The sequence below is a fragment of the Ailuropoda melanoleuca genome, chromosome 7, assembly GCF_002007445.2.
Source record: "Ailuropoda melanoleuca isolate Jingjing chromosome 7, ASM200744v2, whole genome shotgun sequence".
Lineage (NCBI taxonomy): Eukaryota > Metazoa > Chordata > Mammalia > Carnivora > Ursidae > Ailuropoda > Ailuropoda melanoleuca.
In genome coordinates this window covers 43,883,570-43,910,206 of record NC_048224.1, presented here as the reverse complement: position 1 = coordinate 43,910,206, position 26,637 = coordinate 43,883,570, and the positions used below count along the sequence as shown (strand labels likewise).

General features: G+C 47.4%; 1 protein-coding gene and 1 long non-coding RNA gene across 7 annotated transcripts in view; one reads left to right on the top strand and one right to left on the bottom strand.

The window, feature by feature from the left end:
- The window catches only part of ASTN2 (astrotactin 2), an 877,356-nt gene that overhangs the window by 175,888 nt on the left and 674,831 nt on the right, over positions 1 to 26,637 (top strand). The window contains exon 3 of the mRNA XM_034664390.1: positions 22,428 to 22,812. Coding sequence (XP_034520281.1) covers positions 22,428 to 22,812 — 385 coding nt within the window. The remainder of the gene's footprint in view (positions 1 to 22,427; positions 22,813 to 26,637) is intronic.
- On the bottom strand, positions 5,623 to 17,517 carry LOC105242118. Of its 6 annotated transcripts, none has more exons than XR_004626558.1 (5): positions 17,411 to 17,517; positions 17,029 to 17,172; positions 14,185 to 14,380; positions 12,776 to 12,941; positions 5,623 to 7,582 (listed from the first exon to the last, which is right to left on the bottom strand). It is a non-coding gene; the product is annotated as an uncharacterized LOC105242118 (long non-coding RNA). The 6 variants fall into 6 exon arrangements; XR_004626559.1 differs by lacking the exon at positions 5,623 to 7,582 and adding an exon at positions 10,971 to 11,835; XR_004626556.1 differs by lacking the exon at positions 5,623 to 7,582 and having other exon boundaries at positions 10,971 to 12,941.

The following is a 26,637-nucleotide window of genomic DNA, read 5'->3' as shown; positions in this document are numbered from 1 at the left end:
TTATTTCATAGTGTTGAGAGAATTAACGAGGTGAGCGTTAAGTGGAACTAACGAACCACTTGATGCTGTGTCTGGTACCCGGTCAGCAGACAGCAGGTGTTTTCCTTACCTGTTAGAGATCAGGCTGCATTGTGCTTGCACTCACTTACAGCCCAGGCCAGAGCAGAGGCCACAGCAGGATGCTGCTCTAGGAGTCTCCTGACTTTGTGCTTGGCCCCGCGCTCCCTGATTAGTTCAATGATTTGGGGCAGGAGGCTGAGCCTTGGTTTTGCCTTCTAAGAAATGGAAATGGCTCTACCTGGCTTTCAGACAGCTGTCTGCATCACTCTCTGGGACTAATGAGCGGGAGTGGGCGGGGTAGGGTGTCTCTTAAAACCAGAGGAAGCACTATGCAAATGTGAGCTCTCTATTATTATTCCAAACACCAGCAGCTTTCCTCCAGCGGCAGCCCAGAGCCACTTGCTGCCCCACAACAGTGGCCCAGATGTCAACAACATCTGTCTGCTTCACTGGGCCTTTTGTGGGAGAGAGGGAACAAAGGAACAAGGAAGGATCACATTCTAGGGATGTGTGGACAGGTTTCCTTAACTCCTCCTGCTGCCCCTCCCCCACATGGAATTGCCCGAGGAGGAGGGGCCACTTCCCATTTATCTCTGTGCTTGCTTCCCTCCACCTGCCCAATGCCTGAATTTTTAGAGAAGCTTAGGGAGCGCCGGCTGCAATCAGCTGTAGGGACTCAGGGTTGCCTTTTGCCTCCAGGGTGATGCTGTCAGCCAAGAATGGCAGGGGCTCTTGGTTACCCAAGTGGAAATATGATGAGCTTGGGATTCAGGAATCCTGAGTCGGCTGCTGCTGCTTTGCTGTGTGACCTTGGGCAAGGTAGTTATATACACTCTGGGCTTCTGTTTTCACATTGATAAAGTGATACACCTAAGGTTCTAGGAAGAATTCCCTGCCTGATTGATCCCTGAATATTGTGGAACATCCTCTACCTGGGAAAGACTAGACAAAGTTTAATATCTACATGCGAATAGAGCATCATTTTTTCTTCCTTGTTGTTTGTTTCTATGTGAGAGAGTGGCAGCCTGGAGAGTACCAGCCAGTGTTTTTGAGTTGCTACTGAGTGCTGGAAACTTCACCCACACTAGCTCATTTAATCTTTACAGCATCCTTGGAGGTAAGCACCAGTATCCCTGTTTCTCTAGTGAGGAAACTGAGCATCAGAGAAGAGAAGTCACGCTCTTAAGTCACGCAGCTACTCAGAGGAAGAGTCATCCAGAATCCCTTCCTGGGTTCTACACTACCAAGAAGTAATGAGTTTCTTCTCCTTGAAGGGTGCTGGGGGAGACCTTCAGCCACAGGCTGGCTGCAGCCAGAGATATGGGCAGTGGCTTTATCAGTTCATAGACTCATGGGACATTTACCACCTGGCAGACCCTTGCAGACCATCTGGTACAATCACCTCTTTCATAGATGGGGAAACTGAGGCTCCTACAGGGCAAGGACCTGACCAATGTATTTATAATCTTCCCCAAGGCAGGCGACCTGGGTTTGAATTCTGTCTCTGTCCACTACATCCCAGATGTCCCACTGGAGACTGAAGGACATGCCTTTAGTTCCCTGGAAATGCTATTTCATGCTCTGAGACTCACCTGACTTACCTGCAAAACTGGTCGAAAAGTACATTTCCTCCCAGTTTCACGGGTCTGCCAACTGCAGGGCTAAGGCTGGGACTGGAGGCATGAGAGCCTCGCTCACTGTAGATGCAAGCTTTAAAGGGTTGCCAAGAACTCAGGAATGCATTAATCTTGATTTTTAAAAATATTGTATTAAAGTATTATTTATCTTGATTAGTGAGTTTTTTGGCTCCCTTGTAAATTTTTCATGTAAGACAAGTGCCTGGCTGGCCTCGCCCTGGTTGCAGCCCGTGACACGGAGTTGCCCAGATGGCGTGGTACTACAGCAGAGGGCCCCTAAGCCTCAGTGCTGTGTGCAAGCAACGGGTCGTTAATGACGGTTTGGTTTGTATTGTTTGCTCGTAATTACAGCAATACATTTTCAGGGGGGAGAACATTTTTCTGGAGGACAGAAGAAACCCTATCAGATTTTCTACTGGGTCTCACAGATCTGGGTTCTAATGACAGGTCTGCCCCAGACTAGTTTTGTGACCTCTTTGAGTTATCCTCTCTGCAAAAATGTCTAAATTAACACCATCCTCCCAGACTTCCTGACTCAGTCTGATAATGCATTGAATTTGTCAATGCCAAGGAAGGGCTTGATGTCTCCCTTTACAAAATGAGGAGTACTTTTGTTTAGTTGTGCTCCATGGAGCCCTAGAAACTTCAGACTCCCAACCTCCATTTAAACTGGAATAGCTCTTTTTTTTTTTAGTATTTCTTTTTTTTTCCCCATAAACTGGTGCTGATAAAAAAAAGTTTTTGAAAGATTTTGTTTATTTGAGACAGAGAGCAAGAGAGAGAGAGAGCAGGAGCAGGGAGGGGAGTGAGCTGCAGAGGGAGAGGGAGAAGCAGGCTCTTCGCTGAGCAGGATGAGGGGGCTTGATCCCAGGACCCCGGAATCACGACCTGAACTGAAGGCAGATGGTTAACCGACTGAGTCACTCAGGCGCCCCAACTTTTTTTTTTTTAAAAGAAAGTGTCACAAGCATTGATAATCATAGTAATGTTGGCTCACGTTAAGATCTCTGAGTTTCTTTATTTCCAGCATTTGCAAAGTGAGATTTTAGAAAGATCAGTGTGTCCCTGGGCTTCCCTCCTGCCCTATCTGAGCCTGGTGTAAGCACATGAGACACGTGGCCAGTCCCTCAGCAGGCATTAGCTGGTCCTGGGGAGGACCTGGAGGAGAATGGGGAGCCCGGGTCATGGTGCAGTGGCCTGGGCACCAGGCACATGTGTGCTGTCTCTACGGAGTTACCGGCCTCACCCTCCTGCCCAGACAGCATCTCTCCCTGCCTGAGGCCCCCTTTGCAGCCTCGTTGCAGGCAGCTGGGCAGCACTGCTGCCTTCTCTGGTCTGGGGAGACAGGTTGGCCCTGCCTCTTGCCCTTGGCTGGGTCACATAGCCCCCACCTTCTCCTAGAACCAATCTTCCTGCTGCCCAGCCCTTGTGTACCACATACTGCAAAGACATGACATTGTTAGCAGGGAGTCCTTGGTCCAGATAGAATTGTTATAGGCAATTCCAGTTCATAAGACAGATAGAAGCAGCATTTTATAACACTGGAGTCCTCTCATATGTACATTGAAATTTGCATGAATTAACTTATATATATTTTATGACAGGAGATACAGAAACAGAGATAGAAAGTTAGGTCGTTTTCCCCACCATTACACTCAATGAACATCTGTAATGTGGAGTGAAAACGGATGGAACATGAAACTGCTGTCTTCTTTGGTCAGTCTCAATGCCCACAACTCGCAGTCAAAGCCATTCCGCCCTGAGTGCAATTCTCTTGTTCAGATATATCCTTTTCCTTTTTAATCACGGCTCTAAATTCAAGCCAATTATTTTAGGTGCTGAGTTAAATAGTAAGAGGAACACTTCAGCTGGATTTGAACGATAAGTAGAAATGTGTTTAGCAGCTTTCAGTCTTTGTGATGCAGGGGTAGTTTTGAGAATATGTTTTAATTTTATGTATGTGCGTGCACACATACACACTCATATATAAATAGCACTTCATCATTTTCGAAGCCTCCCCCCCACATCATCTCCTGTGATTCTCCCAACCACCCTGGGAGTCAGGGGAGGTAAATCTTTGTTGCCACTTAACTAGTGAGGAAAAGGAGGCAGTGGGAGGGAGGTTGAGTGACTTGCCTAAAATCTCATTAAGGGGATTAAGGTCCCAGCACTTGGCTTCCACTGAGCCTCATACTGGTTTAGGTGCAGTGATTTTTCCACAGTATCTTGCTTTTGAATGAGGACCCAGTGCTAGAGGGAAACTGGAGACAGAGTGTCCTTCTGGAGTAGCAGCCCCTCCCTGGTTGTTTCCGAAGTCCTGAGGCCAGCCTCCTCTGCCTCTAGAAGGGCATATAGCCCTGCATCCAGGAGGGCTCCTTGTCCAAGACCCAGGGAGCATTAGTCTCTAGTTAGACCCCCTAGAAAACTCGCTTGTTGACAGCCAAAGGAGAGGGGCTCTGGAAACCAGGCACAGACAATGGGAGGGAGGGAATCATGCCAGGACCTGTCCCTGCACAGAAGAAAAGAGCAAATATTCAGATTGGAAGGGTCCATGGAGGACCAAACAAGATGAATGAAGAACAAAAAGGGAAAGAAAAGCCCACACCAAGATGCTTTGTGGTGCAATTTCAGAACGGTGGGGATAAAAGGGAGGGGAATGTAAAAGCTTTCAGAGAGTGAGAGAAAAAAGCCAAAAAAAAAAAAAAAAAAGTTCCCTACAAAGGAAGAAGAGACAATGTTTCTCATGAATGCAAAAATAATCACAGAACAATTTACTGAGAACATCCTATGTACCAGGAAGTGGGGATTGGGTTTGCAGAGGCCCCATATTTTCTCCCCCTGAATTCAGAATAACTTGAAGGCTTTGGAAAAGGAGTAAAGCAAATGGACATTGGAACTTTGTCTTTATTATTAAGAAGGATTGGTTTGAAGGACATGGCAAAAAATGGGTACTTCCTCCCTCAGGGTAAGTGCTGGGTACCTGGTGTCTTCCCACATGGGAATCCGTCCTTGTGAAGAGGAAGGGGTGGAGGCGCAGATCACGAGGCTGCTTCTGGAGGGCAGCTGGCCCCCAAATGAAGGGGCAAGAGGGAACGACAGAGCTATGAAAGCCCAGGTCCTCATTCCCCACTCACCCATCAGGAGAACCAGGAGGGAAGAGGAAAGGCAGTGGGGCGGGAGACAGTGTGTTTGGGGAGGTTCACCGTGATCACATGATGCCTGCGAGAGAAATATTTTCCTCCAACACTGTTCAGAGTGCTTCGGTGCCCAACATCATTCGATGCTACAATAAGTACAGTAAATCGTATTACGTTAAGTTAGGACCATCATGATGCCTGTTGAATAGATGAGAGGAAGAGGCTCCTAGAGGCTTTGATCAGACATTCCCCTTTTGCTGCTACTTTTGTAACAGAGCTTACTGGGTGGCTTCTGTCTTTTTGTTATAGCCCTAAGGACATGGTGGGGCTGGAGTTCTACTCCAGTTCTGCCTGACCCCTAACTCCTCTTCTGCACTGCTTCCCAGACTGGGGCTCGTCAAGGCAGTGATGTTGAAGGGAAGGTGGACTGGGCATTAGGTGGGCAGGTGCATACCTGGCTGACACAGTGGGCAGCCTCAGGGTCTGGACTGGAAACACAGAAAGAGGTGTGACCACAGTAAAAGAGATCCCTGTGTATGTAATGGGCTGAGGAATTTCTGTGCCCACCAGTTGGGGTCCTTGAAAAAGAGCTACTTTCTCCTCTTGTTTCTTCTACTCCCACCTACTCTCCCCTTCCCACTTTAGACTGTCATCCCTTTTTCATTCTCTTCCTAAATCCTTGGCTACTTGGACTTATCCAGTGATGAGGAGCTCCCTTCCCTCCCACCCCTCCAAATTCACTCTCATTTTTGATTTTAAATCAATTCAAGCCAATATATCGATTACTTTGTTTTATCAACACAAACATATGAGGTAGAATTGCTTATCAGCCACATTTTCTAAATACAGAATAAAGTAATTAGTCTAAGGCCACAAAATTGGAAGAGTCATCCTAGGATTTAAAACTCAGATTTGGTGGATTCAGACTCTGAGCTTTCACCAGAGTTGGGGAGGGGAAAGTTTCCCCTTACTCCTCTTGGTTCTTTTGGGTGGCCTAATAATTAATTAGATTAATAGGCAAAAAAAGAAAAGTTTAATTTCATATATACAGGGGCCCCCAAAATAGGAGACCCAAGAAGTGACCAAAACAGACTGTTTATATGCTTTTAGACAAAGAGACAATAATTTTATGAAGAACTGACCAAAAAAAGGATACAAATAAAAAATACAAATAAAAAAAATTAGTAAAGGAACCAAGCATCTTTTTTTTTTTTTTTTTAAATACATAGCCTTCTTGGCCCTGAATTCCCTATGTCTGGTTGTAGGGATGTCTGGGATGTCTTTCTGCCTCTTGCTGTAGGGAGAGTACGTGTTATGTGGGAGATTTATTTTTTGCTTTCAGGGGGACAGAAAGGAGGGTCAGAATGTCATCGTGCCAGCTGTTTCTCAAGTAACTTTAATTCAAAAAACTCAGTATGCCGAAGTGTCATATTCTGGGGTGGTCTGCCCTGAACCTTATCACCAACAGGCTAAATTGGCATATATAAAAGACGGGAAAGAAAGAGATCAATCAGGGATACTCTTCTTCTCCATATCAACCATGTGTCAATCACTAGGCCAGCTTTACCAAGCCTCGCTGTCAGTAAGGACCCTGTAGCTGATTCGGTAGGGCTTGGTAAAGCCAGAAACAAGTATTTTTTAAATGAGCATCCCCAAGGGATTCTTATGATCAGGCAGGTTTGGGAAACATATCTGTCTTCGTCTGTTCAGGTGGCTATCACAAAATACCCCAGACAGGATGGCTTAGAAACTGGAGAACTTTATTTCTCAGGCATGGAGGCTAGAAGTCTGAGATCAGGGTGTCTGCGTGCTCAGGTGAGGGCCCTCTTGGGGATTGAAGACTTCTTGTATGTTCATGGTGGAAGTGTGAGCTTGCTCTGAGGCCTTTTATGTCAGGGCACGGAACCCATTCATGAGGGTTCCACCTCATGGCCTCACCCCCTCTGATGGGCCCCTCTTCTTCATACCATCACTTCGCACATTAGTTTTGGAACTTCTGAATTTTGGGTGGCCACAAACATTCAGGCCACAGCAGTGTGGTTGGGCCACACAGGGTTGTGGGAAGGGCATCATCATCTCCATCTGGGAGAGTCAAGAAGGAGGTATGCAAGCTGTGTCTTAAGAAGTGAGTTGAGTTTGCTATGATGGGAAGTGGTTTTTTTTGTTTTGTTTGTTTTTTTTGTTTTTAAAGATTTTATTGATTTATTTGAGAGAGCACAAGCCGGGGGAGCGGCAGAGGAAGAGGGAGAAGCAGGCTTCTGGGACTTTCCCAGGACTTAGAGATCATGACCTGAGCCGAAAGCAGACACTTAACCCACTGAGCCACCCGGGTGCCCCAGTTTTTGTTTTGTTTTGTTTTTTGGTAGTCAGGTATCTTCCTGTAATTTCTCCTCGTTGTTCAGATGCCACCTCCCACAGTGCATGTGGTCTCTGTGTCCTCCGCCTCAGCACAGCCACGCAGGGAAAGGAAAGATCTTGCTACCCTCTCTTAGTCCTTTTCTTTCCTGGCTGAATTTTCTTGGTTCACGTATTACGCATTTTCTCAGAGACTTGTGAGTCTAAATAATGGACCTTAGATATCTTTCTAGGTCCAGTTGGTTGAACAGTATCCCCCCAAATTCATCTTCACTGGACCCTCAGAAGGGAACCCTATTTGGAAATTGGGTCTTTGTAGATGTAATTAGTTAAGGATCTCAAGATGAAATCATCCCAGGCGCAGGGTGTGCTCTACGTCCAATGGCTGGTGCCCTTATAAGAAGAAAAGAGGACACAAAGAGGCACAGGGAGCAGAAGGTTATATAAAGACTCACACAGAGATTGGAACGATGCTGCCTTATGCCAAGGAATCTCAGGAGCCACCAGACACTAGAAGATGCAAGGAAGGATTCCTCCCTAGACCCCTGGGAGGGAGCATGGCTCTGTGGGCACCTTGATTTTAGGCTCCTGGCTTCCTGAACTATGAGAGAATAACTTTCTCTTGTTTTAAGCCACCCAGTTTGTGGTGATTTTTATGACAGCCCTAGGAAACGAAAGCCCCCAGCTTCTTTGGAGGCCCAGATTCAGAAACGAGGAATTTCTCTGGGACAGACCCTATCCTACCTCTACCTGTTCTTCCAGAACATTCTGACTGGTTCAAAAGCGCAGGGTTGTGCCGGAGCCCAGGGTCCTCACCAGTATGGTCAGCAGGTGGCTGTATGACATGGGCATTTAATCCAGTAGCTACGGGATTAACTGCATCTAAGTCAGCTGCAGTTTAGACAGTTCCTGGGCTCTGCCAGACCTCGTCCTTTCCAGCTTCGGGCTCTCCCCTCAAACAATTCGTCATTGTGGGTGGCTGGCTTGGGGGAGCTGTCACTGACCCCGTTAGGCTTTGGGTCCCTGTACTCACCCCAGATTTAAGCTAAGGATGGTGTACAGTCATGTAAGCCCAGCTGGGACTGGATCTGAGGATGGGCCTTGGAAGGGTGTAGGCACAGACCCTTAGGGGTTGGGGGAAGCGAGACCTAGAAAGCCACCTCGGGGCAGCGCAGCTTGTGACCGCAAGGTCTCAGGGAGCAGATTTTGAGGTGTTTAGCAGTCCTGGGGGGCTGGAGAGGTTATCGGTGGTACAATTAGAATGTTCCCTGAACAAGGAAAGAAAGCATTGCCACCTGATGGCTCCTTCTGCAGCCTGGACCCTGGGATGCCTGGGGCGTTGGCTAGGTGGAGGGCGTCTCAGAGGTAAGAGGGGTTACTAAGAGTGACGTAGTAGGTATCTGCTGACTTGGGCTACTCAGGAAATGCTAAATTCTATGTTTCCAGAAAACTCCTGGTGACATGGAGCAGGAAGGTGACAAGGGAAGGGTCAATCCTACCAGGTCAGCCCCTGGTGGGCACAGCAAGGACCCTGAGAAGCTTTTGCTGTCAGCTTCTGCCACAGCCCGGAGCAGCGTCCAGTTGAGGCGTCTCTCTCTTCCCTTCTCTTGGCTCGGTGTCTTGTGCTTGACTCTCTGCCCTCAGTAACTAACTTCCCTGGGTTTCCTGATCAAGCCCAGGAGGGGAGATCCCGAGGCCATCACAACACACCTTCAAGACAATTGACAACTCCATCGCCAGTGCTGGGAAATGGCAGCAAAACACTGCCTCTAAAAGACCCCTATTGTGTGACTTGTAATAAGTTTCGGGGGGAGCTTACGAACAACGGTAGAGGCATCAGAAATAGCAGAAAGCCTCTGGATTTGCGGCGTGGCTTTTTGTGACTGCGGCTATCGTCTGCCTGAGTTACCACTGGCTGGTTTCTTCCCTCTCTTTTTCACCACTTCTTTTACTAAGCACCAGTACCTATCAGCAAAATCACTCAGCAGCATAAAAAGTTCTCTTATAAACTTGATTCTCAGTGGGGTTCTTGCATAAAGGGGCAGAGACACCTGTTGTCTTCATCACTTTAAAGCTGAGGTATCTCAAATTCAGAAAGGCAGAGTGGCTGGCCCAGGGCTCCCCAGCACAGCAGCAGCACTCGGGATTTGAACCAGATTCAGTGTTTTTTGAGCTACATCCTAGATGCCCCCTTTCCTGTAACGTCCTGTCATTTCCATCCAGACGGGAGAACAGGAACAGCAAATAGATACAGCTATCAGTTTGCTTTCTGTGGAAGGTGATTGTGCAGGAATAGTTGGGTCAGACATCCCCTCACCCTTTTGCTTTCTGGGTCAGTGTCTTTTCAATATTTACAAATAAATATTAAAGAAATTTGGAATTGAGACCCACTTCTCTCCTCTGCTCCAGTGGTGGAAAGAAGCAGCCAGACATTTAACTAGATTTGCCTCTTAATTACTTCTATAACAAGTGCCCCTTTCCCAGGCCCCGGGGTGGGGGTGGGGGGACTAATGGCAGTGTGTGTGTGTGTGTGTGTGTATTCACTAAGTGCCCAGTCTGCTGGCCGTGGGGCAGGATTCTGAGATGATTGCCCTTGAGAGGTTACCAAGTCATTTGGGGAGATACGTATCCATCCATCCATCCAAAAACTATTTAGTAAGCACCAACAAAGCACTAAGTTGTCTTGTTGATGATAAATAAACAAAACAAAGATTCTGCCTTATGGAAGTTCTATTCCATTAGAGCCATAAACAAAGTTAACATATCAATGTTAATATAACAGCGGGGAGAAGAAAGTGCTATAAATAAAGTAAAAGCAAGGAAAAGAGATAGGTCTGTGTTGGAGCCAAGAGTGAGGGGCACTGTCCCCTGGGGGTGCAGAGGGAAGTCTTCTCAGATGAGGCTCTGTCTTAGTATTAGAATGGCACCCCCAGCTGGCCCCCCACAGTAAACTTCCTTTCCCCCTCCATGATTTCCCAAGAAGCCAGCTCACTTTGGAACCTTGCTGCCTGTATGAAAGTTATTTTCCATGAGTTAAGGATTAAGTAGGCTCTTGGTGGCCTCCAGCTCTTCTGGAGTCTTAGCTCTCCTTCCCATCTCAGAAGGCCGAGTTGTTGGGCACAGTGGCTTACAGCGGGCACAGTACTAGGGATCTCTCTTTGGACCCTGTGTGTCTGCACATTCCCAGAGAATAATGCGCCAAGCAGAGGATACAGACTCCGTTTACTGCCAGCTCTAGGGACACACGGAGGGCCCCAGGATCATTACAGTTGTCTGCAGCAGACAGACTTTAGATTCTGGAACCTTGGGCAAAGTCACCTCTTGGACGCTCACTTCCCTTATCTGTCAGATGAAGAACACTGAGCTTGTGTGGCTGCTGTGGCCACCTTGTTTAGAAATCTCTGCGAGGACCTGGGAGCATCCTGAACACTTCTTAGTTTATAGAGGGGCTAAAAATTGGGACTAAAATGTTCTGATTTCCTCCTCAATGTGTTTTCCCTCTGCCAGAAGTTTTGAAACCACCATTGATTGACCACGGCTGTGTTCTAGACACTGCACTGAATCCCTTTTGTGCATTGTTTGATCTCACAATAGCCCCTTTCAATGAAGACTGCTGTCCTCAGCTTTCCAGATGACAAAGCTGAGCTCAGGAAAGTGCCGTGACCCACCCCAGGCTCCAGGGCCGGTCGGTGATAGTGTGGGTGCTCGGACCCCGGTTCTTCAACATCAGAGCCTGCATCATCAGCCAAAAGGGTGTGTAGTTCGCCATCCGCTNTGTGTAGTTCGCCATCCGCTCTGTCACGCGATCAGGTGTGGGTGCACCTGATTGGACGGGCCAGCCCACTCCGCACCTTTAAACTTGACTGTAGCTGGAATTATGAGGAAGTCCTTTTTATTCCCACTTCCTCTATGCTTTGCACTTAGAAGCTTTAAGAAACTCTTTGCTTCTCACTATGTTTCCCTCCGGCATAAAGCTTATTGAAGTATGCATTACAGTGATTATCTGCTTACTTATCTGTTTCTGCAAAGCAACTGCAAGTTCTTCCAGGCCATATCTGTGTGTTCCTAGATCCAGGCAAGAGGCTTGCACAGGGACAGGGTATCACAATACATTACACAGTAACAATGAAGCCAATACGTACTGGAGACTAAATGTTTTCTGTAGGTCAAGGGCTGTGTGAGGTCATGCAGAGAGATACATCAGTTTACATAGTTCTCACAACAGACCTCTTTGGTGAAGGTATTATTCCCATGTTGGAGCTCACAGAGTTTTCCAAGGACACACCACCACTGGCGGGCGGCAGAGTAAGAACTTGAACTCTGGTCTGCCTGCTTCCAGGTGTGCCCTTACCTGGCAAATGAGTACATGGATGGATGAGTGCCACAGTCCTCTCCAGTCATCTGGGTTCATCAGTTTCTCTTCAAGGCCCAAAGAGGAGGAAGAAAATCAATCCTCTTGAAGATGCTTTCTCCCACCCTCTTCACTCACCCATCCTTCAGAGTGGGATTTCAGACAGAATTTGAGAGGCCACCTGAGGATTTGCAGCAGGGTACCGATTTGTGCTGAATGGCTCCTGTGAATTATCTTCAGCGTTCTCGCACACAAATGGAGAATTGCCGAACAGATGGAGGTATATTTCAGCCACCTATCCTCAGAGAGGAGTTTCTAATGGATTCATTTGTTAATTCTTCTCACCAGTAATTGAGGATCTACTATGTGTCATGAAACATTCAGATTTGTTCAGAAATAAATAAAACCCGGCCCTTTCCTTCATTCTCTGTCAGTGTGAAAATACAGTAAGTGCATAAGGAGGCCTACTCGTGTCGGACCTACCCAGGCTGGGTCTTGGGTGCACAGGGGTGGTGAGAGGGTAGTTGGCAGACGGAAGCAGGAGTCACTGAGAGGTCCGAAAGTCGTGTACTTAACCCAGCTAGAGACAACAGGTTTCAGAAAGGCTTGTTGAGAACTCATGACCCAAGAGCTGAGGTTAAAGGACTAGACAGAGAAGCAAAGGAGGGGTATTTCAGGCCGAGTGAGCCACGTGAGCGAGCACACAGGTGTGTGAGATGGTGGGAGGGACACAGGACATTGAACCCGAGTCATACCTGTGTACACAGTGACAATGCTAGGCAGGATGGCATAATATGTATTGCATTTGTTCAGAATGCTTTCAAGTTTGCCTTTGCCTTTCTACAAAATTGAAGCTGGAGCTCCTGTCAGAAACCATCCAGCCTCACCTACACCCCCCAGAGAAGGAAGGAAGTTAGTCAAGGGCACATTGCATGGAGCCTGAGAGAGGAGAGCAGGGGTGGTCACGGGAACGCAGTTGGGAAACTGCACAGAGAATATCTCACAGTATCATGGAGGGGAAGTGGTGGCCTCACCACTCCTTTGCATTTAATTTTTCAGGAAATGGGGTCTTGCATCAATAATAAGGATGCTGGTATTTCCTGAGAGCCATGACTTGCAAGTCACTGCACTCATGTTCCATAACACAGACGCATGTAATCCTCCCCAGACTCTCTCAGCTAGGGCTACTAACCCAATTTACAGATGAGAAAATGGAGGAAACTCAAATCACATACCCAAAGACTCACGACCGGAAGGTAATACAGCGTGGCTGAAATCCACATCCGTCTAGTTCATGGGCAAGCGCCGCTGTTCCGATGTTCGTTCATTAGCTTTCCCCTTGATAGATTTCCCTAGGATTCAGATTGATCTCTCAGGATTCAGGCCTCATTTTGATCTGATCTAAAGATGATTAAGGGAGGTTGATCTGAGTGGGGAATGACTACGTTCCAAAGAACTGCTACGTTTTTACTTTATTCCCTTGGCATTTTCTTGTGAAACGGTGTCTCTAATAGATACATTATAAGTAGATGTCTAGCTTAAAAGAAAAAATGTTTCATTTTCTATAATGGGACCTCCTTAAATAGGTCACCTTATATCTGTCTAGACACAAAGAGATAGCTATAGATAAATATAGCTAACTATAGAAACATAAAGATAGGTGTGAGTGTATTTTTATACATATGAATATATAGATACAAACACTCATATATATATAAACAAGTCTTTATCAGTTGTTGTACGTTTGTCTTCTCCTAATTGTTCACACATGTAACTTATCTCTTCATTTGATTATGTGCTGGGATCCTTCACAGACTTCTGGGAGCTTCCCTAGGAAAAAAAATAACGTGGGAGTTTCCTCTCTAATCCAGTTGCAGAATCCACACAATGGTGTCATTGTTGGCTCCTTCTTCCTCTCCTTTCTTGCTAATCAAATACCAAGTCTTCCCCATCCCCTGGCATGTCTTGTTTTACCCCAATCAGTGACTGTCTCCTTTAACTGCCCTACCTGCAGGTCTTATCACCTCTCTGTTAGAACAGGACTTCCTCAATCTCTGTACTATTGACATTTAGGGCCAGACAGTCTTTGTTGTACCAAGCTGTCCTTTGCATGTAGGATGCTTACAGATTCCCTGACCTCTACCCACTAAATACCAATAGCATCCTCACTCCAGTCATGACGACCAAAAATGTCCCCATTACCAAATATCTCCTGGGGGGGGGCGTGCAAAATTGGGAACTGCTGTTCTAGGCTATTGTGAACAGCTACCTCAGTGGTCTCCTTACTTCCATTCAGTGCGATCTTGCCACCTTATTGCTTAAAGAAAAAGAAAAAAAAATCTGAGAACCATGAATGCCTAAAGAATGGTCATGCCTTTTGCAGTATAGTTCTCATCTTGTTCTTCCTCAAGGTCCAGCAGACATTTCCAGTCAAGAGAGTGAGCCTGCAGTTGACCAGAGGCTGCCTCAGTTGGGAGGCCTAATCCTGTATACTTGCCACCTTGCTGGAGCCTCAAGCAAGTTTATATTCTGAGCCTCACTTTTTTCATCTGTGCAATGGGTATAATAATCTAACTAGTAGGGGTGCTAAGTACCGAGCACCAGTAACTCTAATACAAGGTAGAAAATGCTAAAAGCTTCTTACGTGAAGGTTCAGGTGAAGCACCATGGGAGTTCAGAGGATAAAGGGATTTCTTCTGGCTGAGCCTGGAGAAGGGAGATCCCAGCAGAGTTTACCAAGGAGATTGCATTGACGTTAGCCTTGAAGTCTGGTGATATTTGCATGTGTGGATGAGGTGAGGGGTAACAATGAGGGTGGCATTCCGGGCAGAAGAAATGACCTGCATGAAAATATCAGGATGGGTAATAGAAACAGTGAGTTCTGTTGTGGTTGGACACTTAGCACTGTGCCTGCTCTTTACAGTAAGTGCTTAGTCTGGTTGGTGGCATGTGTGGGTGAAGCATATATTTTGAGAAAGATACCTCAAAAGCATATGTTTTGAGACCCGATTATCCAGAAAGGGTGGGGGCCTGATGGACGAGAACCTGTCAAACCACAGGATTCTCCAGCTTAGTCAGTGAGGAGGGTCTCCGAGTCCACCCGTGCCTCAGTCATGGTCGAGAAGATGGACAGAGAACAGTAGGGGAGGGGACAGAGCCTGAAAGGTCATCGAGAGTGTATTAAAATGATCACAATGAAAGGCTGTGGCAGCTGGAAGATAGGACAGCCATTGGATGGAGAGAAAGGGAAGGTGGCCGAAGCTGCATTGTAGATAGCCGTCAGGATTCACACGATTTCTTGGCAGCTTTGGGGGAATATGGGCTGCACATCCTGCCGCCAATACCATTTTAGGATGTTCTATGAACTTGGTCGAGTCACTTCTCTCTGAATCTCAGTTTTCCTTATCTGTAATGCCAAAGGTCTGGATTAGTTTCCAGTAATCCCTCCATCTTAAACATAGACTGAAGCCCGAAAGGAGACTTCCAGAGAACTTGGAGCCTTTACCCTCCTAGCTCTGTCGCTCGGCAAATGGCCAGGAGTACTCCCAGTGGATCATCAGTCTTCAGCCATCCTGGGGCTGGCTGTCGAGACCAGACGCAAGTGACGAGAAGAGAAGGACATTACTTGGGAGAATATGCATGTTCACAGCTCTGAGGATTAAAGGCCCGTGTTCTTATCACTGCTGAACAGAGTATTATAAATCCAGTCTTAGAATACCAAATCCCCTTGCAGCTTGGCCGTTGTGAGGGAATATTAAAAAGGCCGGAGACAGAAATAATCAGTTTCCCAATGACACATTGTCAAATAAAGCATTTCTCACATTATCCCCCCCCCTTTTTTTTCTTTCTCTGGCTCCTTCTCCCGTGCCTGGATAGTTAACATGAAAAAATAGATTAAAATGAGGCCAGGCTGAATGGAGTTCTAAGTTTGACTTTTCAGAAGGTTCTCTCAGTGGGGTAGTTTGGGGTACTTTCTATTTTTCAGCTTTATATATTTTTCAGTGTTTGATATTGTGTCTGTAAACAAATCAGCTGGAGGTACTGGCATGGGGATAAAGGTAGAGGAGCAGGGAGGGTCCATGCAAGGAATGATCAGGTGCCCTTTGGATGCTGAGGTCAGAGCTGCCATGCGGACAGTATGATTTCTATTTCTCTGGCATGGCTGGTCAAGATTTCAGGCTTCTGGATATTTATTAAGCACCTTCTCGGGGCCAAATACTGCATCTTAGGTTGGGTAAATGGTAGGGATAGATGGCGGCTCAGGACATAGAGTGGGAACATGGTCAACCAGAGGACCGTATTGTGATAGTGCAGCAGATGCCTGAAAACCACAGGGGCTGTGAGAGAAGACATCACAGACTGCCCCCAACCTGGAGAGGCTGAGACACTCCCTGAGGAAGTGATCTCTGAGCTGAGATGGCCAAGTGCATTGAGATGAGCAGATGAAGGGGAGTATATTAGGTTCCTATGGCCGCCATAACAAATCACCACAAAGTGGCAAGCTTTAAACAACAGAAATTTATTCCCTCACAGTTCAGGAGGCCAGAAGTCCAAAATCAAGATGTCAGCAGCTTAGCTCACCCTGGAGGCTGAGGGAGAATCTGTCCCATGCCTCCCCATAGCTTCAGAGGGGTGTGGGCCATCCTAGGCTTGCCTTGGCTTGTGGATACATCACTGCAATCTCTGTCTCCACCATTACATGGTTTCCTTCTCTTCTGTGTGTGTGTGTGGCTGTCTGTCTGTCTGTCTGTCTGCATGCTCTACTCTTCTTATAAAGACAGCAGTCATTGGATTTAGGGCCCACCCAATCCAGTATGTCCTCATCTCAACCAGTTACAACCGCAACAACCCTATTTCCAAATAAGATCACATTCTGAGGTTCAGTTTGGACCTGAAATTTGGGGGGTCATTATTTAAACCATGATGGGAGTGAGAGCAGCCTGGGCTGAGGACGCAGCCAGTGTGGAAGAGTCCAGAGCATCACGCTTTGGGGGAATGCTCATTGCTCAGTGCGGCTCCAGGACAGGGTATGGGACTTGGAGGGAGCTCGGCATGAGAAAGAAGCAGGCATCTCATCATGAAGGATCCTGGGCACCAGGCAAGGAGTCCGGACATTATTCTGAGGGCCCTGGAGATCCAAGAAAGGATTTTGAGCAAGTGGGGAGGTGCAAAAGGATTTGGTTTGGGTTAGAGGAATAGAGAGGTTGATATTTGTTGAGTATTTCAGTGCCAGACCTTTTATTTTCTTGTTTAATCCTTGGCATGACTTTTCACACTGGGAACCATCAGTACATTTTGTAGGCACCTCTATGCTGCCCAAGGAGGTAAAATATCACAGCCAACTTGTCACATATGGCCAGGAGGGAATCAGTGATCCCCACACTGGTCTCTGAGCCCCCAGACACCTGTGTTCCCCATCATGGCACTCTGTCCTTGACATCGCCCACCCTCACCCTTGTCCGGCTCCATTGGGGGATCTGCGACTCACCATTAGTAACAGAATAAGAGAGGTGGGCTGATCCTTCTCTAGAGAGACTTCTAGTAGGGAAGGCTCCATAAGAGACAGCAACATACAATGCTCCTGCCGTGTCTTCCCCACTTCCTTCCCGACAGCTTAGTGAAATCCTCAGATCTGTAAGAAAAAGGGAAAACTGATCACCCAAGACCTGTGATGCTCACAGTCTCACACAAAACCAGCCCCTGACTAACCGACTGGCATTTTTATTTCTGGAAATCACTGCCACTTCTCCAACCATGTTTGTCTTGGGCTGCCCGAGAGTGAATACAGTCCAAATCGGATTTGGCATCCGGTCGTCCCCTAGGCCAGCAGGGCCTTTGATCGTCACCCCTCACCATGGCCTCTTCTTAACCTGCTTTCTAAAAATGCACAGCCTTTCCCTGCGTCCTCTTCTCCCTTCTTGGCTTGCTGTGGCCCTGCAGTGTTTTCTTCACCTCCAGGGCTTGTGTTGGCTCCCGGCGTGCAGACTCACCAGCTGGACACTCTGGCCTTGCTTAACTTCCTGGTGTCATCTCCTGCTTTTCTGTTGGCTTGCCCTTGGTGGAGAAAGACCACAAGAAATGGGGTACAGCTCTGTGTGTGTGATTAAGACAGCAGTCTAGACCAAGGCCCATCTGAAAGGATGCAGATGACGGTTTCTTCTTGCTTCTGAGTTATGCATCTGCTTTCTTAGGGTGGAATGTCCCACTGGGAATAGAGGTGGCCACAGGGTTCTCTGGAGCTTCTCAGTTCGTAAGGGCTATCACAGCAGTGCTCAGATTTGCTTTGCCCAGCAACCCTGTGTCATGCATGAGTGAGAGCTGATCACAGATTTACCATGAACCAGGCGCTGAGCGCAGCTCTCCACGACCATGAGCCCACATCTAACCTTCCTCTCTATGGATGTTTTTGACCCAGTCTTATGGATGAGGAAATTGCGATTGGGAGATTCATTCCTTTGTCCAAGGTTGCCCAGCTTCTATGTGGTAGCATGAGAGTTAAAGAATTCTTTCTGACCATTATAGTCTTTGCCCCAGCTATGCTGTACTATTCCAAGTATTGTTAAGTCCAATTTACAGTTGAGTAAACTGAGGGTCCATAGGGGAATTTGAGAAATTCAAGCTCAAACACAGTGAGTCAAGTTGAGTTAGGAGCCTATCAACTGCCTGGTGGGAGCCTGTCCACAGTGTCCTGTACTCCACCAATTTTCAGGCTCTTAGGAACACAGAGCTGCCCAGACGTGCTGCTTGTAACATCCCCCGAGCTGCTACTATGTTTAAGAGGAAGTCCCCTCAGTTTTCAGGAGCCCAGCAGGGGACATTTGTTTCAGTAGGTCATTGGCACAGTAAACCCTTGAATACTGAGATTCTCCTCGGGCCAATTTTCCGCAATGAAACTTTGATCTGTCACAGAAGCCACATGGTGGCTGGCCCAGTTGAGGCTCGTGAAAGCTGAGGTTGGGGCGAATAGGGAGGGCCAGAGCCACTGGCCTGGGATCCCATCAAATGGCAAAGCCAGGCATGAAAGAATCACTAGATCGTTAAGCTAAAGGCACGCTCAAGCTCGGTCTGCATCAGCGTGGAGCAAAGGAGATAGGTGGTGTTCCTCTGGTTTTCCCTTCCAGAGGAAACTCTGGAAGTTTCCTGTGCCGAAACTCTACACCTGGAATTGCCTAGGTCATGTGAGGAGGCACCTGTGAGGCGGGGCAGAGGTGACTCAGGCCTTTGGTCCCCTTGTCCCTTCCCACTCTGAGCAGAACTACAGAGCCATGCCGACACTCGTGTGGAGCTCAGTTGTGCTGCCTTGCCAAGGGGCCTCCTGAATCTGTACCTCAGTTTCCTTCCTTCACATAGGACAGAGATACCTCACGTGCACACTTGTAAAAAGGTAAATGACAGAGCACCTGTGACATGTCTGGTCCAGATTAAGAAGGATTTGGGGACTCCAGACAAGTTGTGCAGAATAGGCATTGAGGTGCAGAAGGTCAAGCTGTTTATCCATTCACTCCTTCATTTATTCATTCACATTAAATAGACCCTTGCTGATGCTGTTGACAATGGCAAGAGCGAACAATGAGCAGCTGCCTCGTCCCCCACGTGGCAGTAAGCGGTCTACACATACCTTGCTTAGCATTGCGATGCCCCAGTGAGCCGACACCATAGATACTGCCCTTATTTAACCAATCACAAAGCCAAGCCTCTGAAAGCGCACGTGACCTAGTCAAGGCCACATAGCCTCTAAGTAATAGAATCTGGACTAAAACTGTGTCACTCTGAGGCCAGCTCTTGGCCACTATGCCAGATACCGCTGGCGGGTGTTTCAGGCAAAGCATGGGGCTTCTTGCCTTCCAGGAGCTGCTCGTCTGGATTTAGGAGCTGATCCAGGACTGCAGGGGTGACCAGGGAGGGTGGATTGGATGCAGTGGAGGCAGGGAGGGGGTGGTCGTGGGTGAGTGGACAGTTTGGTTAGGCCTTATATTTCCCAGGTCATTGTTAATCCTGAGACCTGGCCACAGGATCAAACCCTCAGAAACGGGGTGGGTGGGAGGGTCTGGGAATGAAGGGCCCTGGACCAGCAGGGCCCGATCCTCACAGCCAGGGAAATGCCCAGAGGTGTGAAGATAGGCAAGGAGATTTCCCCAAGATGTCAGTAACCAGAATTAAACACTTTGCTGAAGAGCAGCCTTAGGACGTGCCCCTGGAATCCTGGATTTGAAGATAACGTTTTCCTTTTCCCTTCTCAGGATTTGCTCTTTCTTTCAGCACCTCCCCCATCTTTCCCATTTTCTCTTCTACTCCCTGAGGTCTGTGAGAACCATTATGCTGTGAGGAAGCCAGTGGCTGTGCAATGAAGCCTTGAGTTCAAATCCCTGCTTTATCACATCCTGGCCTTTTGTTCCCAGGTAGACCTAGGATCAAAACCTGTGTGACTTCAAGCAAGTTACTTAACCTCTCTGAACCATCTTCCCTCATCTCATCAATAGAATAAACACTGTAATGCCATCACCTAGGATTGTCTTTAAGATCAAATAACATGAAGGGGTGCCTGGGTGGCACAGTGGTTAAGCGTCTGCCTTCGGCTCAGGGCGTGATCCTGGCGTTATGGGATCGAGCCCCCACATCAGGCTCCTCTGCTGTGAGCCTGCTTCTTCCTCTCCCACTCCCCCTGCTTGTGTTCCCTCTCTCCCTGGCTGTCTCTATCTCTGTCGAATAAATAAATAAAATCTTTAAAAAAAAAAAAAAGATCAAATAACATGAAGTAAAAGTAGTAAGGAGAGGACCTGCTATCGTTTTAGCAAGTGTTGTTCTTGCTTCCTCTCTCTCTTCACTGTCCTTGCTGTTACCTCTTCCCTTCATACTCCTCCCTCCTTCCTTCCCTTCCTCTGCCTCCTGCCTTTCTTCTCTGCGGTGGAAAAACTGACAAGTAATTCTCCGTCAAACGAGACTTCTAGACGCAGAGCATCATTATTGTGTGTTCCGTGGAGGGAAAGGGATCTGTTCTTGTTTTGGGGGGGAGGGGCTCCAAAGGTCATGGACCATGCACGCCCACCGATTTTCCATATATTTGATAGAGTACTCATGCACAAGTGCATGTGTGTGGATGCACACACACACACATACATGCACATACTTATAGATTTATTGGGTTTGTCTACTTGTGCTTCAGTTCTGACATCCAGAGGAAGCTTCCTGGGGATTCCTCAGCAGCTCACTCCTGAAGTCAGGCAGGGCGGTCAGCCGTACCTGCACACCTAGGGACCTCTTAGCCCACTTTCCCACCCACTCCCCATCTGCTGTGGAGGTAATTAATTCCAGCTTACTGACCCACGGGCCTTTCAAAAAGAACATGACAGCTTTCCGGTGCAGGCAGCAGGATATCAGATTATTTTAGTAAATGGCATTCTTCCTGGCCTAAGCAGGTCTGCCTCACAGAAGTCACAGCCAGAAGCGAGGCTCAGCTTTTAGCCTGTTGCTCACCGTGAGTTTCTGAGTCTCTCTATGTCTCCCCCCTCTCCCCCTTGGAGTGAGGGCGATCCTTCCCAACCCTAGGGATTACCCCCAGGGACTCAGCACAGCGGCCTCCAGTCCCCCAGCCACACAGCACAGTATGTAAAGAAGAAAAGAAAGGTCACTGAGGGGGGCTACTGTGTTCACTGAAGATGTTTCTGGCACAGAGTGAATAAAGTGGAGCGAGGAGAATGCCTTCCTGTCACCTCCAGCTCTCGGCAGGTGCCGTGGGGGATACAGACGTGTTTGTAAATAACCTGCTCTTAAGGAACTCACAGATAGGGTATTTCACGAGTCTCACGAATCATGTAACATATGTTCATACACGGTAAACTGTTCCAAGGTAAGGTATGGGAGGTAGACTCAATTGAATATTTGCCAGTGGGATGTATTAAAGAAAAATAAGCTTCAGTTTACCTTAATGTTCTGATTAAAAGAGCCCTAGAAAGATGTGTATGTGTGTGTTTGTGTGTGTGTGTGTGTATGTGTGTGTTTCCATTTAGTCATTCAACAAATATTTTTGAAGCACTATTTTGTCCCAGGCCCCTTTTTGGGAATCATGTATTAGAAGACTAGTATTTCTGGGGCACCTGGGTAGCTCAGTCGGTTAAGTGTCTTCCTTCAGCTCAGGTCATGATCTCAGGGGCCTGGGATCGAGCCCCGAATAGGGTTTCCTGCTCAGCAGAGAGTCTCCTTCTCCATCTGCCTCTCCCTCTGTTCATGCTCTCCCTCTCTCTCTCAAATAAATAAATAAAATCTTTAATTAAAAAAAAAAGAAAACTAGTGTTTCTGATAATTAAGGAAATATAGACTATGCAGAAATTATGTTTGACCTTATAATGTTGTCTCATATTTGCAGCGGGTTGGAAAAAAGGCTACTATCTCTCGATCCCTTCATGGACTCATTCTAGAGATGAGGATGCAAAGCTGAGAGAGCATGAGCTAATGTCCTGGGGTCACTCAGCTGATGGGAGGCAGAGTTGAAATTCAGAGACTCACTTGGGTGAAGCCATAGCCCTTGACTCTTCCTAGGATTTAGCTGTCAGCATTGCTCTCATGTGACCATTATCCGTCTCATATGCTCCTTGTGGCAACCTAATGAGGAGGGGAGGGCAGGGATTCTTAATCATCCTTACACACATGAAAAACAAGGCTCTGAGAAGTCAAGCAGTTAGCCCAAGGTCACACAGTTCGTTTGTTGGTATGAAAGCTAGCTTTGGAAGTAAATCTCTCTGGCTTTAAAGCCATGGCTGGTGGTTCCTGAGTCTTTATGAGCCACACCTAGGGATCTGGGCTGAGTGTAGTGGACAGGAAAACCCTCGATGGCACTCTAGCCCAAAGACCTATGGCCCATTCGCTTGTCCTTCTTCCCTTCTGCTCCAGGGTGGACTCATTGCGCTGCTGCTTCTGCTGCTGGTGTTCACGGTGGCGCTGTATGCCCAGCGGCGCTGGCAGAAGCGTCGCCGCATCCCCCAGAAGAGCGCAAGCACGGAAGCCACTCATGAAATCCACTACATCCCGTCCGTGCTGCTGGGGCCCCAGGCCCGGGAGAGCTTCCGCTCCTCTCGGCTGCAGGCTCACAATTCTGTCATTGGAGTGCCCATCCGGGAGACCCCCATCCTGGATGACTATGACTACGAGGAGGATGAGGACCTACCCCGGCGGGCCAACCACGTCTCCAGGGAGGATGAGTTTGGCAGCCAGGTGACCCACACCCTGGACAGTCTGGGCCGGCCAGGGGAAGAGAAGGGGGACTTTGAGAAGAAAGGTGAGTCTTCCTTGTTGCATCCCACCTTCCAGGGGGCCTTTTGGGGAGCTGGGAAGAGGCGTGGATGCTGGCGGTTGGGGACACAGTTGGTGTCTTCTGGGCTAAGCCATTCTGGATATATGGCCAGTCTCTCTTTTGGGTTATCAGAGTTTGTCTTCTCTAGCTCTTCAGTAGTGATGGGTGGGAGAGGAAGTAGTGTTCTAGGAATTTTGAGGAGCATCAGAAGTTATGTGATTCAATATTCCTCTATTATCTCTTGATTACCTCCCTTGATGGTCTTCTCACTACTCAGATGAGAGAACTCATCTCATTTTCAGACACTACTATTAGAAAGCTTTTCCTTTTGCTGCGTTGAAATCTGTTTCCCTGGCCCTTCATGTTCACAAAGCAAATGAATCTGATCTTCCTTCTCTAAGCCAACTCTTGGAAAAGTTGACAAGAGGTGAAAAAAACACCTTGTTACTTCTGGAAAGCAACTTAAATAATCCATTTCTTCAGCTAGACTCATGTGACATAGTTTTCAGCCATTTCACCATCCTGGTCACTGTCCTCTAGATGGAGAGTCTAATTTTTCATGTCTTAGAATGTAACACCAGAACTAACACCCCCTGCCTCAAGGTGGGAATGCTCCTGTGCTAGGCAAAATGGGACTTTCACCTCCCTCTTGCCAGCTGGTATTCTTCTGTTGATGCAGCCTGAGATCACATTTTGTGCCACTATTGCTGGTTCATATTGGGCTTTTTGATGCCCAAAACCTTTCACCCTTTTTCATACGTGCTGCTGCAAAGACCCATGTCCCAGAAGTTGGTGGACACAATGGATTATTTGGGCATAAGCACAGAATGTGTTCATATTTGTCTTTAATAAGTGTCTGTGGCACCAGCTTGTTCATAGATGGAATTTGGCTCTTGTCCTGTAAATGCTGCAAAAAAATGCTTTTTTCTTCCTCATTGTCTTTGTGACGCGGGTGATAACTATGGGTTAAAGGTTTGGCCTGGAGGCCCCCATTCTGACATCGACCCACTTCTTTTGTGAATTGAGAGAAATCCTCACTGCTTGGGCCGTTGCTAGAGCTCTGAGCTCTACATCCTACTTCTCTGTTTCTGGGGCCCTCCCTCTGGGACCCGTCTACCCACAGTTCTCAGTGGGCTAGTGAGAACATGGGGGATTTCTTAAAAGGGGACATTTTTGTCAAGCCTAGAACCCTCAGAGTGACGAGAGTGAGACAGTAGGCTAGCATGCAGGTTTTGGAGTCATCTGGACCTGGGTTCAAATCCTGCCTCCTTTATTTATTGGGTGACCCTGGAAGAACAAGAATTTAGCCCTCCAGGTCTCAGTTTCCTCACTGAGGGGTTCTGGAAGGATTCAATAAAAAAAACAAAATATGTACAAAATACCTACCCCAGGGCCTTGTACATGGCAGGTGTTGGATCCCAAGAGCTGTGTTTGTAGACTTCAAACCCCTGGTCTTAGCTGGGCTTCCTGAGTGTCCTTAATCCACGTCCAGTATTCACCCCAGTCTCCTTTAATATTCCAGCCACCACGGTCTGGGTTTCTCTTGTTCTCCATGGTTGCTCCTGTCTTTGAACTGTTGGTTTTCTGACATACCCCCCCACTAAGAAGTGGAGATAAGCAGACTGAACTGAACCCCATTCCTGGGTTCACTGAGGCCATGGCCTTGGGCAGCCGTCTCCACCATCCCCACAAGGCTGTGCCTTCACCTCACCTGTTTTCATCTGACCCATGGTTTTTTTTTTTTTTTTTTTTTAATNATGTTGTTCTGCCTTGGCTTTAAAATAAAGTACAATTTGAAATAACACAAAGCCCTTCACTTAGTCCTGGATCCAGCCCTCTTAGGTTCGATAAGGATGGAAGAGGGAGAAATCCAGGCAAGAGGAAGTGGAGGGCACACTTTTCCTGACTCCACATAGGATTCTGGTCACCTTGACTGTGGGGAGGTGGCTGAGGGGCTGTTCTTGCACCTTTATGGTCCCTGAGCACCTGGTCCTCCTTGTGTAGACAGGAGAGGGATGGTTCCACTGGCCGATTGCAGAAGACCCAATGAGCGCTCCGTGGCCTCAGTGGGAGCCTTGGGAGAGAACCACAAGGCACTGTCTTTTGTGGAGTGGCCTGGGACGGGCTATGGGTTTTGTCAAGAGGGGACAACTCTTGAGAGGCTGGGCAACCCATAGAAAAATAATCCCACAGTCTTTTTGAAATTATATTGCCAAAGGCTAAACTCATCTGCACCTTTCCCATTTAGATTTTGCTTATAAATTCAAACCCCTTCTCCATTCTCAAGCTCTGTCAGCCTGCTTTTCAGCGGGACTTGCAAATAATAGAGAGAACGTTCTGGAGAGCAGAGGGAAGAAGTTTCATGACCAAGCGGCCACTGCTTGGGTTTCCAAACCCCAAAAGCATTGTTTGACATTGAGCAGGTTTGACATTCAGCTGATACACATCTGTCTGGCCAGACCCTTTGTTAAATATTGAACTTCTGTGTTGGTTGGTAAGTAGCTATCTATCCTGAGCTCTCCCAGTGCCTTCCTGCTGCCTGGCCATCCCAGCGCCGCCCCAAGAACCCTCCCGAAGCTTCGCTGTCTAGGAACAGGGTGGCTTTAGGATACTTCTCCAGAATTATGGCCGGCGCCCTGTCTTACTAGTTGGTGCCTATGCCTTAGAAGTTCTCAGGTATTTTGAATCTCACTGCTGAATATCACCTTGGCACATCACTGCGGATTTATAACAGTGTGTGAATGCTCGGTGCTGTGTTTGGTACGTAACAGAAACTTGATGCATTTTAATTCCAATGCTCCTTATCCATCCTTAAATTTATGTTTCCCTTCCCTGAATATTATGCATGAAAGCTTGAGGAAATTAAAATAACAAATTTATCACTTTATCAAGGGAAAGGGTAGGGGCATGGCCGAATGGATATTGGGTTTTCTTAATTTTGTTTTATTATTGTGAAAAAAATGCATGTTTGTAACTGAAGAGAAGGAAGGAGAGAGAGGGAAATAGAAACAGAGATAGGAACCTTTATTTAGCTATATATCTGTGGTTCTGGGAGCTCTCCATGAATTACGTCATTTATATAATGTCCTCACAATAACCCCGGGAGTTGTGTACTAAATATTGCTCCATTCTACAGAGCAGGAGACTAAGGCAAAGAGGGGCTGAGTAACCTGTCCAGGGTCACACAGCTGGAAAGTGGCTGAGCCAGGTTCCAGCTCCAGCACAAGAGTGGTCATGGTCGGGACAGAGCTGGGGAGTGAACAAACACCCCACACCGAGTGTCATGGTCTTGGGATGGCCCTGAGCTCTTACAATCGCAGGGATAGCTAAAAGATAGCAACCATGAACTTGCTTCATCCACAAATCTGGGAAGAAACACAGGTAATTAACATCTGTTCTTGGAGGCAGGAAGCTGCTACGCAGTAATTCTGAGCTTCTAAATTGGCTTCTAGAAGGGACTTTGCAGTAGGGAGATCCTTTTTTTTTTTTTTTTTTTTTTTTTTTTTTTTTTTNGTGTTCTGAGAGGTTCCCGTGAGTACAGGGGACTTGTGTTGGTGTCAGTAGAGTACTCTAGGGTGACAGAGAACTGGAAAGCTCTTTATTAACTCACCCTTCTGACACCCCCAGTGAATGCCATGTAAATGTCATCGTTGTGTAGCACTTAGAAAACTTCAGAGCTCTTTGTACCCAACACCTCATTCAAATGCCTTGGTGTTCAACTTCTTCACACAGAGGCTCTAGCCTAGGCTTCTGGCCCCTTCCGCTTCACCCCTGCCTAGCCATTTCCCCTTCAAGGTGCATCAGTCTTCC